General features: G+C 51.6%; 1 protein-coding gene across 1 annotated transcript; it reads right to left on the bottom strand.

The window, feature by feature from the left end:
• Positions 1-4907: 4907 nt before the first annotated feature.
• Positions 4908-13891, bottom strand: LOC139354090 (uncharacterized). Its single transcript, XM_070998351.1, has 3 exons — positions 13500-13891; positions 5369-6771; positions 4908-5159 (listed from the first exon to the last, which is right to left on the bottom strand). Exons 1-3 carry the CDS (start codon positions 13621-13623, stop codon positions 4908-4910), a joined length of 1779 nt encoding a protein of 592 aa, XP_070854452.1. The 5' UTR covers positions 13624-13891.
• Positions 13892-14625: the final 734 nt, after the last annotated feature.

The following is a 14625-nucleotide window of genomic DNA, read 5'->3' as shown; positions in this document are numbered from 1 at the left end:
TTACTGAAATGGGCCTTCTTTCCATCTTTAAAAGCCCATAGCTTGGTCAAAGAACTCGGGTTTCAATATGGCATACCTTTATAGGCTTGTGGAATGATTATGCTGTTATCTGCATTAAAATATATAACTTGAAATTTAGTAAAAAATATGACCGTTTTTATGTCATTGATTTTAATTTTGCGAAGGTTTACTGAAATGGGCCTTCTTTCCATCTTTAAAAGCCAATATCTTGGTCAAGTGAACTCGTATTTCGGAATGGCATACCTTTAGGGTCTTGTGGAATGATTTTGTTGTTATCTCCATTAAAATATTAAACTATAAAGGTTGTAAAAAATATGACCGTTTTTATGTCTTTGATTTTAATTTTGCGAAGGTTTACTAAAATGGGCCTTCTTTCCATCTTTAAAAGCCCATAGCCTGGTCAAAAGGACTCGGATTTCGATATGGCATACCTCTATGGGCTTGTGGAATGATTATGTTGTTATCTGCATTAAAATGTATAACTTTAAAGGTAGTACAAAATATGACCGTTTTTTATGTCATCGATTTTAATTTTGCGAAGGTTTACTGAAATGGGCCTTCTTTCCATCTTTAAAAGCCCATAACTTGGTCAAATGAACTCGTATTTCGATATAGCATACCTTTAGGGGCTTGTGGAATGGTTTTGTTGTTATCTGCATTAAAATATTTAGCTTTAAAGGTAGTAAAAAATATGACCAATTTAATGTCATTGATTTTAAATTTGCAAAGGTTTACTGAAATGGGCCTTCTTTCCATCTTTAAAAGCCCATAACCTGGTCAAAATGACTCGGATTTCGATATGGCATACCTCTATGGGCTTGCGGAATGATTATGTTGTTATCTGCATTAAAATATATAACTTTAAAGGTAGTAAAAACAAGGAAGAACGCTATAGTCGAGTACCTCGACTATCAGATACCCGTTACTCAAAGGGAAATCGAGATATGCAAGCAGCAAAGCGAAATTAAAATGCGCCACCTACCGTCGGTAGACAGATTTAAGCGTTATGGGCGTTAGAGTGGGCGTGGCAAAATTATTTTTGGATCAATCGATAGGTATTGACGACACCAATACATTTCAGTTAAAATTTTTTATCTAGCATGCAAATTGTGGGCGTCACAGGTTTTCGCGGTTTGTTGGCGTTTAAGTGGGCGTGGCAAACTTTTTTTTAGGTCAATCGATAGGTTTTGATGAGAACAATACATTTCAGTTAAAATTTTCTATCTAGCATCAAAACTGTAGGAGTTACAGTTTTGGGCGGTTTGTGGGCGTTAGAGTGGGCGTGGCAGTCTACTGAAACAAACTTGCGCTGCGTAAGAAGCTCAGGAATCTGTACGCCAAATCTCAATAGCCTAGCTCTCATAGTTTCCGAGATCTCAGCGTTCATCCGGACGGACAGATAGACGGACAGACGGACAGACGGTCAGACGGACAGACGGACAGACGGACAGACGGACAGACGGACAGACGGACAGACGGACAGACGGACAGACGGACAGACGGACATGGCTAGATCGACTCGGCTAGTGATCCTGATCAAGAATATATATACTTTATGGGGTCGGAAACGCTTCCTTCTGCCTGTTACATACTTTCCGACGAATCTAGTATACCCTTTTACTCTACGAGTAACGGGTATAAATATGACCGTTTTTATGTTATTGATTTTAATTTTGCAAAGGTTTACTGAAATGGGCCTTCTTTCCATCTTTAAAAGCCCATTACTTGGTCAAAATGACTGGGATTTCGATATGGCATACCTCTATGGGCTTGTGGAATGATTATGTTGTTATCTGCATTAAAATATATAGCTTTAAAGGTAGTAAAAAATATGACCGTTTTTATGTCATTGATTTTAATTTTGCAAAGGTTTACTGAAATGGGCCTTCTTTCCATCTTTAAGGGCCCATCACCTGGTCAAAAGGACTCGGATTTCGATATGGCATACCTCTATGGGCTTGCGGAATGATTATGTTGTTATCTGCATTAAAATATATAACTTTAAAGGTAGTAAAAACAAGGGAGAACGCTATAGTCGAGTACCTCAACTATCAGATACCCGTTACTCAGCTAAATGGAGATATGCAAGCAGCAAAGCGAGATTAAAATGCGCCACCTACCGGCGGTATACAGATTCAAGCGTTATGGGCGTTAGAGTGGGCGTTGCAAATTTTGGATCAATCGATAGGTATTGACGAGACCAATACATTTCAGTTAAAATTTTTTATCTAGCATGAAAATTGTGGGCGTCACATGGTTTTGCGGTTTGTGGGCGTTAAAGTGGGCGTGGCAAACTGATTTTAATTTTGCAAAGGTTTACTGAAATGGGCCAAGGGAGAACGCTATAGTCGAGTACCTCAACTATCAGATACCCGTTACTCAGCTAAATGGAGATATGCAAGCAGCAAAGCGAGATTAAAATGCGCCACCTACCGGCGGTATACAGATTCAAGCGTTATGGGCGTTAGAGTGGGCGTTGCAAATTTTGGATCAATCGATAGGTATTGACGAAACCAATACATTTCAGTTAAAATTTTTTATCTAGCATGAAAATTGTGGGCGTCACAGGGTTTTGCGGTTTGTGGGCGTTAAAGTGGGCGTGGCAAACTGATTTTAATTTTGCAAAGGTTTACTGAAATGGGCCAAGGGAGAACGCTATAGTCGAGTACCTCAACTATCAGATACCCGTTACTCAGCTAAATGGAGATATGCAAGCAGCAAAGCGAGATTAAAATGCGCCACCTACCGGCGGTATACAGATTCAAGCGTTATGGGCGTTAGAGTGGGCGTTTCAAATTTTGGATCAATCGATAGGTATTGACGAGACCAATACATTTCAGTTAAAATTTTTTATCTAGCATGAAAATTGTGGGCGTCACAGGGTTTTGCGGTTTGTGGGCGTTAAAGTGGGCGTGGCAAACTTTTTTTCGGGTAAATCGATAGGTATTGATGAGAACATTACATTTCAGTTAAAATTTTTTATCTAGCATAAAAATTGTGGGCGTCACAGGGTTTTGCGGTTTGTGGGCGTTAAAGTGGGCGTGGCAAACTTTTTTTCGGGTCAATCGATAGGTATTGATGAGAACATTACATTTTCTATCTAGCATCAAAACTGTAGGAGCCACAGTTTTGGGCGGTTTGTGGGCGTTAGAGTGGGCGTGGCAGTCTACTGAAACAAACTTGCGCTGCCTAGGAAGCTCAGGAATCTGCACGCCAAATCTCAATAGCCTAGCTCCCATAGTTTCCGAGATCTCAGCGTTCATCCGGACAGACGGACAGACGGACATGTCTAGATCGACTCGGCTAGTGATCCTGATCAAGAATATATATACTTTATGGGGTCGGAAACGCTTCCTTCTGCCTGTTACATACTTTCCGACGAATCTGGTATACCCTTTTACTCTACGAGTAACGGGTATAAATATGACCGTTTTTATGTCATTGATTTTTATTTTGCGAAGGTTTACAGAAATGAGCCTTCTTTCCATCTTTAAAAGCCCATAACTTGGTCAAATGAACTCGGATTTCGATATGGCATACCTTTATGGGCTTGTGGAATGATTATGTTTTTATCTGCATTAAAATATAAAACTTTAAGGGTAGTAAAAAATATGACCGTTTTAATGTCATTGATTTTAATATTGCAATGGTTTACTGAAATTGGCCTTCTTTCCATCTTTAAAAGCCCATAACTTGGTCAAAGAACTCGGGTTTCAATATGGCATACCTTTATAGGCTTGTGGAATGATTATGTTATCTGCATTAAAATATATAACTTTAAATGTATTAAAAAATATGACCGTTTTTATGTCTGTATGGACCTTTTTCATGGGCTGGGATAAAACTCAGTCCGGCCAGGGTCCTCTACAGTTAAATTTGTAGAAAAGTGTTGGGACGAAACTGGACGGGGAGTTGCCGCGGGGATTTGTAGGGAAAGGAGGCCAGAGTATCCGCGTTGCACCGAGTAAGCAGCTCTAACGCAACACGGCACCCGAAAGGTATAGTGGAGGGCGGGGCTGCTCCCGGCGAAAATACTAACGAAACGAGCGGCGTAGCCGATCCCTGAGAAAATACCAACAAAACTGGACAGCGTGGCCGTTCCCCCTGGATGTGCGACTCACAAGCTACTGGGGTAAGGGAGTAGGGATCCGAGGGGAGGATGGCCGGAGGCGACCCTTCCCTGTGCTCCCTGTGGTCGGTCGAGTGGTCGTTTGCACTGAGTAAGCTTCTCTGGCGCAACACGATTCCCGACCGGCACAGATTACTGCACGTGGCTCGCGACTACCTAAATCGAATTTGGGGCGGGGCTCCCAGGAGAGGGTGGCCAGATGCGATCCTTTCCTATGCTCCTTGTGGGCGATCGGGTGGTCGTTTGCACTGAGTAAGCAGCTCTGGCGCAACACGATTCCCGACCGGCACAAATCACTGCACGTGGCTCGCGCCTACCTAAACCGTAAATGGGGCGGGGCTCCCAGGAGAGGGTGGCCAGAGGCGATCCTTTCCTATGCTCCTTGTGGGCGATCGGGTGGTCGTTTGCACTGAGTAAGCAGCTCTGGCGCAACACGATTCCCGACCGGCACAAATCACTGCACGTGGCTCGCGCCTACCTAAACCGTAAATGGGGCGGGGCTCCCAGGAGAGGGTGGCCAGAGGCGATCCTTTCCTATGCTCCTTGTGGGCGATCGGGGGGTCGTTTGCACTGAGTAAGCAGCTCTGGCGCAACACGATTCCCGACCGGCACAAATCACTGCACGTGGGTTCCCGAAAAATGCACAAATTCACTCGGACACATATTTCTTCATTCTCGCTTGTCTTTATTATGCGCTAGTACTACTACTACTACTACACCTACTCGCACTCAGTCTGATCGCTATTGTCCGTCCCACTTACTCCTTGGATCCGGCGTGCCGACGCTCGTGCCGCTGTACCACTCCGGGTTGTAGTCCACTCCTAGGTCTGATCGCCTTGGCTGCCATTCGAGAATGAGAGCGAGCTTCCGCCCTTGCGGCCGCATGTAAGCCCGGCTTGCCGGGTTTCTTCGTTTCCCAACACAGTTTCTTATCGAACCTCCCGCCTATCGCTATCGGCACTATCAGCTGTTGGCCCTCGGTCGACCAACACTGGGTGGTTTTCCAGCCCTGGTGCGCGCAATATTTAAATCGGATAAGCTTAGCTTCTAGTTTGAACTTATATAAATTGCCTTCGTGGCGTAACGATTTATATTATAATAATATTATATATTACAACTTATAAATTAATGGCCTTCGTGGCGTAATCTCCAATTGTATGCCTTCGTGGCGGAAATAGAAATGGCGAAATGTGGAGGGTGTGTTTCACGCATCCTCACACCCCCCTTTTCTTCGGCGTGATTATGGCGGAGGGAAACGATCACCTCCCGCCCGGCGGTGATGGTGACTCGGAACCGAAAACCCTCGATCTGGCGCAGGTAGCGCACCCTCCGTCGATCCTGCTCCTGGATGGATGCGACTAGGGCTGTAGGCAGTCGTCGCTGGTGGGTGTCTACCTTCCAGCCGACTTGGGCGACGATCCACTGGGCCTCCTCCATAACTTGTCCAGCGTCCGGACACTCCCGGAGGGCTTGCAGGACCTCATCCTCCTCTTCCCTGCTGAGGAACAATTTCAGGTCCGGTTCCCAGCCCAGCTCGCTTGGTGCGATCGTGCGGCCGGGAGTTTGCGGTACGGCGCGCGCAGAGGTGCCCAGGCCCGGCGATATTGGGTGCGGCGATCGCTGGCTGTGTGGTCGAAACATCCCTTCCGGGGTTCGTGGGGAGCTTTGCCGACGTCCGGGCGTTCGTGGTAGCGGACTGGTATAGTGGCTTCCACCTCCTGGGGGTGACGTCTGTCGCGGCGTTCTGGGAGATGCCCTCGGGGGCCGCTCTGGTGGTGATCCGGGCGATGCCTCTGGTAGGGCCGGCGGTGGCGGGTCTACGAAATCCTGGGGAGCGTTTCCTCCGACTCCTGGGTCCTGGCCAGCAGCGGGTCCTGCGTCCTCCTCGTTGGCGTCGTCCTCCTCCTCGTTAGCTTCGTCCTCCTCCTCGTTGGCTTCGTCGTCCTCCTCCTCGTTGGCTCTGGAGCTGAGTCTCCTCCCATCGTCGGCTTCCCCAGGCTCTGGGTTGACGTAGCCGCCGTAGTCCTCCCAGGCCCGGTTAGCTTCGTCGATGACCGGCTGTTGGGGCGCGCGAAGTTGCCCGGCTCCAAAGCGACCGTCCATCGCCACGGAGGAGTCATCGGAAGACATCGGGCTTCCCGAGGGGCATCGTTCGGCTTCCCACCGGCATTGCTCAAGGTAGCCGGGTGCGAACGCGTGGTGCTCCTGGCTCTGGATCCAAGCATCCACCGAACGGTGAACTGTTGCCGTCCCCGGTTCGCCGGATTCGAAGATCTGCAGCCGTGCCAAACGGGCTACCGTGGGTGCTGTCGGGTCGTCGTCCTCGTCCCCCGATGCTCCAACTGCAAACGCCGCAGGTGGCTCGCCGCTAACTGCGATGCTTGCGTCCGGCGACCAGGGCACGGTGGAGATGGAGTCGCCGTTACGAGCTTCGCGTGACTGGAGGCTGAGGATTGGGCTGAAGCGGGGTGGTGTGGGGCTCCGGTCTGACAGGACCGAGTCCCGGCTGGGGGGTGCGCCGTCGTTGGTATCCGTGTCCGAGTCACGGTGGTCGACCGGTTGGTAGACCCCTGCGACGAAGTATGGGTAGAAAGGCTCCATCCTGTTGTTGTAGTTCCGATCTGTAAATTGCTAGAATATTAGCCTAGGCCTACGTTTCTTACTGGCCCTGCCTGAGTGCGAGGATCGACTTATCTAGTGGGTACAACTCTCAGCTTAACCTAGTTTTCTACTAAAGTTATTACTACGAAGCTTTGGGTACATTCGTCGACTCCCTTATGTTGGGCACGCGCTCTCTCCGGTGGCTTCTTCCGGGTCCCATAGTTGGTCACTGCGTTAGTGGTACTCCTTCAGGTCGCCTACTCCTGCTGTTCGCCTCTTCCTGTTTTCCATATGTTGTATCCTGACGATATTCGGGGAGAGGAACTTCAGCACCTTAAATGGCCCCGAGTACTTAGGAGCAAGCTTCGCGTTAAAGCCTTCGCTGGCCTTTGACAGGTGGTGGAGGCGGACCATCACCTGTGATCCGAGCTGAGGTCTCCACTCGCGACGTCGCAAATTGTAGTGGCGGCCTTGTTCCTGAGAAGCCATCTGGTTGGTTTCCAGCGCAGTGCGGAAAGCTTCCTGAAGTCGTTTAGCTCGCTCAGTGGGGTCCAACGGCGACGAGTGTAGACCAGGCGTGACCACATCAAAGAGGGCCCCTGGCAATCTGGGTTCCCTACCCTGCACCAGATAGGCGGGGCTGAAACCGGTGCTATCTGAGATGCTCGTGTTTATGGCCAGCGAGATCTCTGGCAGTAGCTGATCCCATGTCCGGTGATCCTGGTCCACGTACTGGGCTATCATTGTCTTGATGGTCCGGTTTGCCCGTTCGGTGGGGTTCTGCTGCGGGGAATAGGGAGCTGTGTATTCCAGTTTGATACCGTTAGTGCGACAGAATGTCTTGAAACCGCGGCTGGTGAACTGCGTGCCGTTGTCGCAGATCAAAGTGTTTGGGTGCTCCAAAGCGGGATATTATCCTTTCCCGAAATCCAAACTCCAGTTGGGCGGCTGTGGCCTTCTTTAGGGGTATGATCTCGACCCATTTGGAAAAGACATCTATAAATACGAGCAGCATGGTATTCCCTCGTCGGGTCCGAGGAAGAGGTCCAACGAAGTCGGTTCCGACGAGTGCAAATGGCTCCGTGGGATGGCGGGTGAGCATTTTGCCCGCCGGTTTGCGTTGACTCACCTTGTATTGTTGGCAAACCAAGCAGCTGGTGACGTACCGCTCAACGTCTCGATGTAATCCCGGCCAGAAATATCGTTGGGCAATCCGTCTGCGAGTCTTCCGGATGCCCAGGTGACCAGCAGAAGGGTGGTCGTGGCATTCCTCCAGCACTCGTTGTCTCTGCTCCCGAGGCACGCAAAGCTTCCATGGGTTGCTGTTTCCCACGTCTGAGGTGTGTCCGATGTGTCGATACAGCTGTCCGTGATCCAGAGTGTAATCCGGAAACTTTTCGGGGCGCCTCTGGACTTCTTCTTGCATCCTCCGGATCCATTTGCACTGAGTTCCGTGTTCCGCGAGCAGCTGAAGCATCCCTAGGGGTTGTCGGGAGAGGGCGTCGGCGACAACGTTGTATTTGCCCTTCCGATAGAGGACGGTAAACTGGTATTGTTGCAGCTCCAGAGCCCACCGGGCTATACGGCCCGTGGGGTTTTCAATCGAGTTCAACCACTTGAGAGCGAGGTGATCCGTAATCACGTCAAACTGGTAGCCCTCCAAGTAGCAGCGTAGCTTCCGCGTGGCCCAAACTATGGCGAGGCACTCCTTTTCGGTAGTGGAGTAGTTTTCCTCGGCTCGCTCGAGGCGTCGACTTACGTAGGCGATGACCTTCTCCTCTCCATCGATGCTCTGAGTGAGGACTGCTCCAAGTCCTGTATCACTTGCATCCGTCTGAAGCTGGAACTTGTATTCGAAATTTGGGCAGGCCAGTACCGGTGCGGCCGTTAGTCTGGCTTTGAGTGTCTCGAATGCCTGATGTTGGGGCTCCTCCCAGCTCCACTTGACCCCCTTCCTGAGGAGTCGGGACATGGGCTGAACGATGGAGGCGAAATCCTGGACGAAGCGTCGATACCAAGATGCGATGCCCAAATGGCGACGGAGTTCCTTGACGTTGGTTGGCGGGCGTAGTCCCTGGATAGCAGCTATCTTATCTGGGTCCGTCCTTATGCCTTCTTCGCTGATCAAGTGGCCTAAGTATACCAGCTTTTTCTGGAAAAACTTGCACTTGCCTTGATTCAGCCGAAACTTTGCTTCCCGCAGTCGTCGGAAGACTTCCCTGAGATTCCTGGCATGTTCCTCCCACGTCGCCCCGATGACGATGATGTCATCCAAGTAGGCAAAGGCGTGGGGTTCCATATCCGGCCCGATGACGCTGTCAAGGGCTCGCTGGAACGTTGCTGGGGCAGAATGCAGTCCAAAGGGCATGACTTTCCAGTGGAAGAGTCCACGCCCAGGGACGGTAAAAGCCGTGCATTCGCGGCTTCCTTCCGCCATAGGGATCTGCCAGTATCCATTCTTAAGATCCAGTGTTGAGATGAACCGGGCGTTCCGTAGCCGCTCCAATATGTGGTTGATTCGTGGGAGTGGGTACGCATCGGGTATGGAATGTGCGTTGAGTTGTCGATAGTCGACGCACATCCGCATATCCCCTGTCTTCTTCCGCACGAGCACCAGCGGGGCACTGTGCTGGCTACGGGAGGGCTCGATTCGGTCGTCTCGTAATAGCTCGTCCAACTGCTGATTGATTATGCTCTGCATGGCGGGGTTCTTTGGATAATACCGCTGCTTTAGTGGCTTATTCTCCCGGAGAGTGATGGTATGCTAGGCGATCTCCGTTGGCCCGCTTAGCTCGTCGAAAAGCTGTAGCTCCTCCTGCAGAAAGTGGGCGGTTTCCTCGGCGTGAGGTTCTTCGGTCACCTGTAGCCTGGTTGGGTCCTCCGCTACAGTGGCCAGGTGTCCGTGGGGACAGTGGCTCCGGAACGGGTTGTGCTTCCGTGCGCTGGCTGCGTCCGACTGGGCTGGCAGCTGATATACACCGATTTTCCGTTGTGGTTCCCCAGGCCCAGGTGAGGTGGCTGGTTTGCGCGTGTGAGTTTCCACCGTTGTGGTGGCCAACAGGGCGCTCGTGGAGGGGCGTCGAAACGGGTTCTTCTCCTTTGCCGTGGCGGCGTCCGCCTGCGGTTGTAGGCCGTACCTGTTATCCGTGGTGATGCAGGTTCCCGCGGTGTCGCCTGACGGGTTCCTTGACAACGGGGGTCCCGAGGGGTCAGGACTTGTCTTCCGCACTGGCGCGTTTGGCTTTATGTGAGTCCTCGGAGCAGGCTTTGGAACTGTTTTGGTCCCCCCCTCGGTGCCTTGCGATGATTGCGGCGTACCGGGTGTGCTTGGGGATTGCGCGGTTGCGGCCGTAGGAGTCGCCCGCGTATCTGGGGTTGGTTCTACCCTCCGGGTGGCAGGTGGGGCTAGTTGCAAGCAGACTTGCCCGCAGATTAGAGTTGCGCTGATGGCGCAAAGAAAGTCGATGCCCAAAATCACTTCATCCAGGATCGTTGGCAGGACTAGTAGCGTCAGCCCGATCTGTCGGTCGTTTAAGCCAACTTGCGCCCGGAGGGCCTTGGTCACCTCTTTCTGGGATCCATCCGCCAGAGAGATGCGGGAGCGGACTTCTCTGCTGTTTCTTCCTGAGTCTAAGCGCTTGGCGATCGCTTCGCTGACAAAGCTTCGCGAGGCTCCTGTGTCAATTGTTGCCGAGAAAGGTTGTCCCTCGATGGTAACATTGGCAACAATTCGCCCCCCCGCCAGGCGGAGTGGGGAATCTAGTGATGGGGGAGCACCGAGTGGGTCACCGCGGGCTCCCGACGTGGGCGGCGACCCTGGCCGTTTTCCGTCCGGCGGCAGCAGTCGATGGTACGGATGCTTCGTTTCCCACAGTCCCAGCAGTACATCAGCGGTGGGTTTCGGCATTCTCGTGTGAAGTGTCCAATTTCTCCGCAGCGGTGACAAGCTCGGCCGATGTCAACCGGTGGTTCCGCTTCCTGGGCGATCATCCCGTTGGATATCGCCGGCCTCCTGGGTCCAGAGGGCGTTGGAGCGAGAAAGTTCTGGAGTCGAGGTGTGGGTCTTCCGCTGCTCTCCCTGCCGGAATTCCAGCTTGTGGTTGGAATTAAGGCTGCATGTCGGACGGGGTCTCGATCCCGTGCGATTTCGAACGCAATTGCCAGTTGGGTAAGCCCCTCTAGTGAGGAGAACTCATGTCGCCGTATGAAAAGCTGGTACTCCGGCATTAAATTCTCGTAGATCTGCTCGAGCTCCTGGCCTAGTGAGTACTTGGCGCGTTGCATCATCAGGCGTAATTCCACTACGTATATTTTGAAGGGCTCGCCCACTTGTTGTTGCCTGGTCCGGATGGCATCTTCTAGGCTCTGGTAGTACCGCGGAGGCAAGAAAAACTCCAGAAACTCTCTCCGGAAAGTTTCCCATGGCTCGGTGTGCATTTGGTATGCCCGGTACCAGCCTTCGGCGCGGCCTGAGAGAAGTCCAATGACGGCCCTCGGTATGTCACTCGTTCTCACATTGTAGGCAGTGGCACCTTCCTCGATGCGTTCTATAAAATGAACGGGGTCTGACTGTCCGTCAAAAAGTACGCCCCATCCTCGCAGTTTCTCGGCGAACACGGCCGCGGATATGGAGCTGTGCGGAAGATGGGCGGCTGGGTTGGCGGCCGGTATCTCCCGTCCAGGGCTTTTCCGTAGGTTCCCTAAGCAGGGCACGGAAAACGTGTGATCCTCGATTCCGGGCATCGGTGAGGTGGCCCGACTGGTGGACGTCCTCTGGGTGGGTGCTTCCGGGAATATTGCCTCCAGTGCGGCAAAGCGCTCTCGTAGAGCCGGGCTGTGGTCTCCTCCTCCGATGAAGGATGCCAATCGTGGTCGTAGTTCGTCTACTTGGCCGTTCGGGTCAAGTCCAAACTCTTTTAGCAGAGCCTGCAGCTCGTCCTTCCGGCGGTAGGCTATCCACCTGACCCCCATGTTTGCGGTCGTGGAATCACCCCCGGATGCAGTGAAAAACCTGTCCTCTTCCAGTCCGGCAGCTGCCGGATCTGGCTTTGATTCTGCGTCCTCTGACGTTTTCTTTCCCGAGACACTGGGCATACGCGCGGTGGCGCTGCCGATGGCTCTGCTGGGGATCACTTGGTGAGCGCTCCTAGTGGCGTGACTGGGCGCTGGGCGCACGGCAGGTGCTGCTGACGTGCGGCACTGGCTGACCGATGTGGTTGCGGCTAGCGCTCCCGGTGGCGCTCGGAGCGTGGCTAGTGACCACGTATCCGGCGCGGTTGGCGCTGCTGAGGGCGCTACTGGTGGCGCTCGGTGGGCACTCGGTAGGCACTCGGTAGGCACTCGGTGGGTGCTGCTGGTGGTGCAAATGACGCCGATCGCTGGAAGCTTGTTGGGCGCTGCTGGGCCGCTCTGTTGGCGCTGCTCGGGGCGCGGTATGCGCTTGACGGCTTCGTGGGAGACCACGTGGCTATGTGGCGCTCCGGGAGTGGGTTGGCATTGGCGGGCGCGGCGTTACGGGATCCCCTACTCTAACTACTCCTGCGGTCTCCTATCTTTCTCTAAATCTCGTCTACTGGACATGGGTCTTTAGGCCATGCGGTTGGTGGTAAAAACCCAACTCTCCTGAAGGATATCTAGTCGTCCTTATTCGTCCCTGTTCGGGCGCCAAACTGTAAGGACCTTTTTCATGGGCTGGGATAAAACTCAGTCCGGCCAGGGTCCTCTACAGTTAAATTTGTAGAAAAGTGTTGGGACGAAACTGGACGGGGAGTTGCCGCGGGGATTTGTAGGGAAAGGAGGCCAGAGTATCCGCGTTGCACCGAGTAAGCAGCTCTAACGCAACACGGCACCCGAAAGGTATAGTGGAGGGCGGGGCTGCTCCCGGCGAAAATACTAACGAAACGAGCGGCGTAGCCGATCCCTGAGAAAATACCAACAAAACTGGACAGCGTGGCCGTTCCCCCTGGATGTGCGACTCACAAGCTACTGGGGTAAGGGAGTAGGGATCCGAGGGGAGGATGGCCGGAGGCGACCCTTCCCTGTGCTCCCTGTGGTCGGTCGAGTGGTCGTTTGCACTGAGTAAGCTTCTCTGGCGCAACACGATTCCCGACCGGCACAGATTACTGCACGTGGCTCGCGACTACCTAAATCGTATTTGGGGCGGGGCTCCCAGGAGAGGGTGGCCAGATGCGATCCTTTCCTATGCTCCTTGTGGGCGATCGGGTGGTCGTTTGCACTGAGTAAGCAGCTCTGGCGCAACACGATTCCCGACCGGCACAAATCACTGCACGTGGCTCGCGCCTACCTAAACCGTAAATGGGGCGGGGCTCCCAGGAGAGGGTGGCCAGAGGCGATCCTTTCCTATGCTCCTTGTGGGCGATCGGGTGGTCGTTTGCACTGAGTAAGCAGCTCTGGCGCAACACGATTCCCGACCGGCACAAATCACTGCACGTGGCTCGCGCCTACCTAAACCGTAATTGGGGCGGGGCTCCCAGGAGAGGGTGGCCAGAGGCGATCCTTTCCTATGCTCCTTGTGGGCGATCGGGGGGTCGTTTGCACTGAGTAAGCAGCTCTGGCGCAACACGATTCCCGACCGGCACAAATCACTGCACGTGGGTTCCCGAAAAATGCACAAATTCACTCGGACACATATTTCTTCATTCTCGCTTGTCTTTATTATGCGCTAGTACTACTACTACTACTACACCTACTCGCACTCAGTCTGATCGCTATTGTCCGTCCCACTTACTCCTTGGATCCGGCGTGCCGACGCTCGTGCCGCTGTACCACTCCGGGTTGTAGTCCGCTCCTAGGTCTGATCGCCTTGGCTGCCATTCGAGAATGAGAGCGAGCTTCCGCCCTTGCGGCCGCATGTAAGCCCGGCTTGCCGGGTTTCTTCGTTTCCCAACACAGTTTCTTATCGAACCTCCCGCCTATCGCTATCGGCACTATCAGCTGTTGGCCCTCGGTCGACCAACACTGGGTGGTTTTCCAGCCCTGGTGCGCGCAATATTTAAATCGGATAAGCTTAGCTTCTAGTTTGAACTTATATAAATTGCCTTCGTGGCGTAACGATTTATATTATAATTATATTATATATTACAACTTATAAATTAATGGCCTTCGTGGCGTAATCTCCAATTGTATGCCTTCGTGGCGGAAATACAAATGGCGAAATGTGGAGGGTGTGTTTCACGCATCCTCACATGTCATTGATTTTAATTTTGCAAAGGTTTACTGAAATGGGCCTTCTTTCCATCTTTAAGGGCCCATCACCTGGTCAAAAGGACTCGGATTTCGATATGGCATACCTCTATGGGCTTGCGGAATGATTATGTTGTTATCTGCATTAAAATATATAACTTTAAAGGTAGTATAAAATATGACCGTTTTTATGTCATTGATTTTTATTTTGCGAAGGTTTACAGAAATGGGCCTTCTTTCCATCTTTAAAAGCCCATAACTTGGTCAAATGAACTCGGATTTCGATATGGCATACCTTTATGGGCTTGTGGAATGATTATGTTTTTATCTGCATTAAAATATAAAACTTTAAGGGTAGTAAAAAATATGACCGTTTTAATGTCATTGATTTTAATATTGCAATGGTTTACTGAAATTGGCCTTCTTTCCATCTTTAAAAGCCCATAACTTGGTCAAAGAACTCGGGTTTCAATATGGCATACCTTTATAGGCTTGTGGAATGATTATGTTGTTATCTGCATTAAAATATATAACTTTAAATGTATTACAAAATATGACCGTTTTTATGTCATTGATTTTAATTTTGCAAAGGTTTACTGAAATGGGCCTTCTTTCCATCTTTAAAAGCCCATAACCTGGTCAAAAGGACTCGGATTTCGATATGGCATACC

The sequence above is a fragment of the Drosophila suzukii genome (assembly GCF_043229965.1).
Source record: "Drosophila suzukii chromosome 2 unlocalized genomic scaffold, CBGP_Dsuzu_IsoJpt1.0 scf_2c, whole genome shotgun sequence".
Classification (NCBI taxonomy): Eukaryota; Metazoa; Arthropoda; class Insecta; order Diptera; family Drosophilidae; genus Drosophila; species Drosophila suzukii.
The sequence above is the reverse complement of the archived record's forward strand: the minus strand, read 5'-3'. Positions and strand labels throughout refer to the sequence as shown.

Bases quoted from the DNA above. Each gene is read 5' to 3' on its own strand.
- LOC139354090 (XM_070998351.1), bottom strand. From the start codon at position 13,623: ATGCGGCCGCAAGGGCGGAAGCTCGCTCTCATTCTCGAATGGCAGCCA. The intron at 6,772-13,499 runs GTAAGTGGGACG...AGCAATTTACAG, and splicing joins CGGCACGCCGGATCCAAGGA to ATCGGAACTACAACAACAGG. The intron at 5,160-5,368 runs GTGAGGATGCGT...TGCGCGCACCAG, and splicing joins ACGCCGAAGAAAAGGGGGGT to GGCTGGAAAACCACCCAGTG.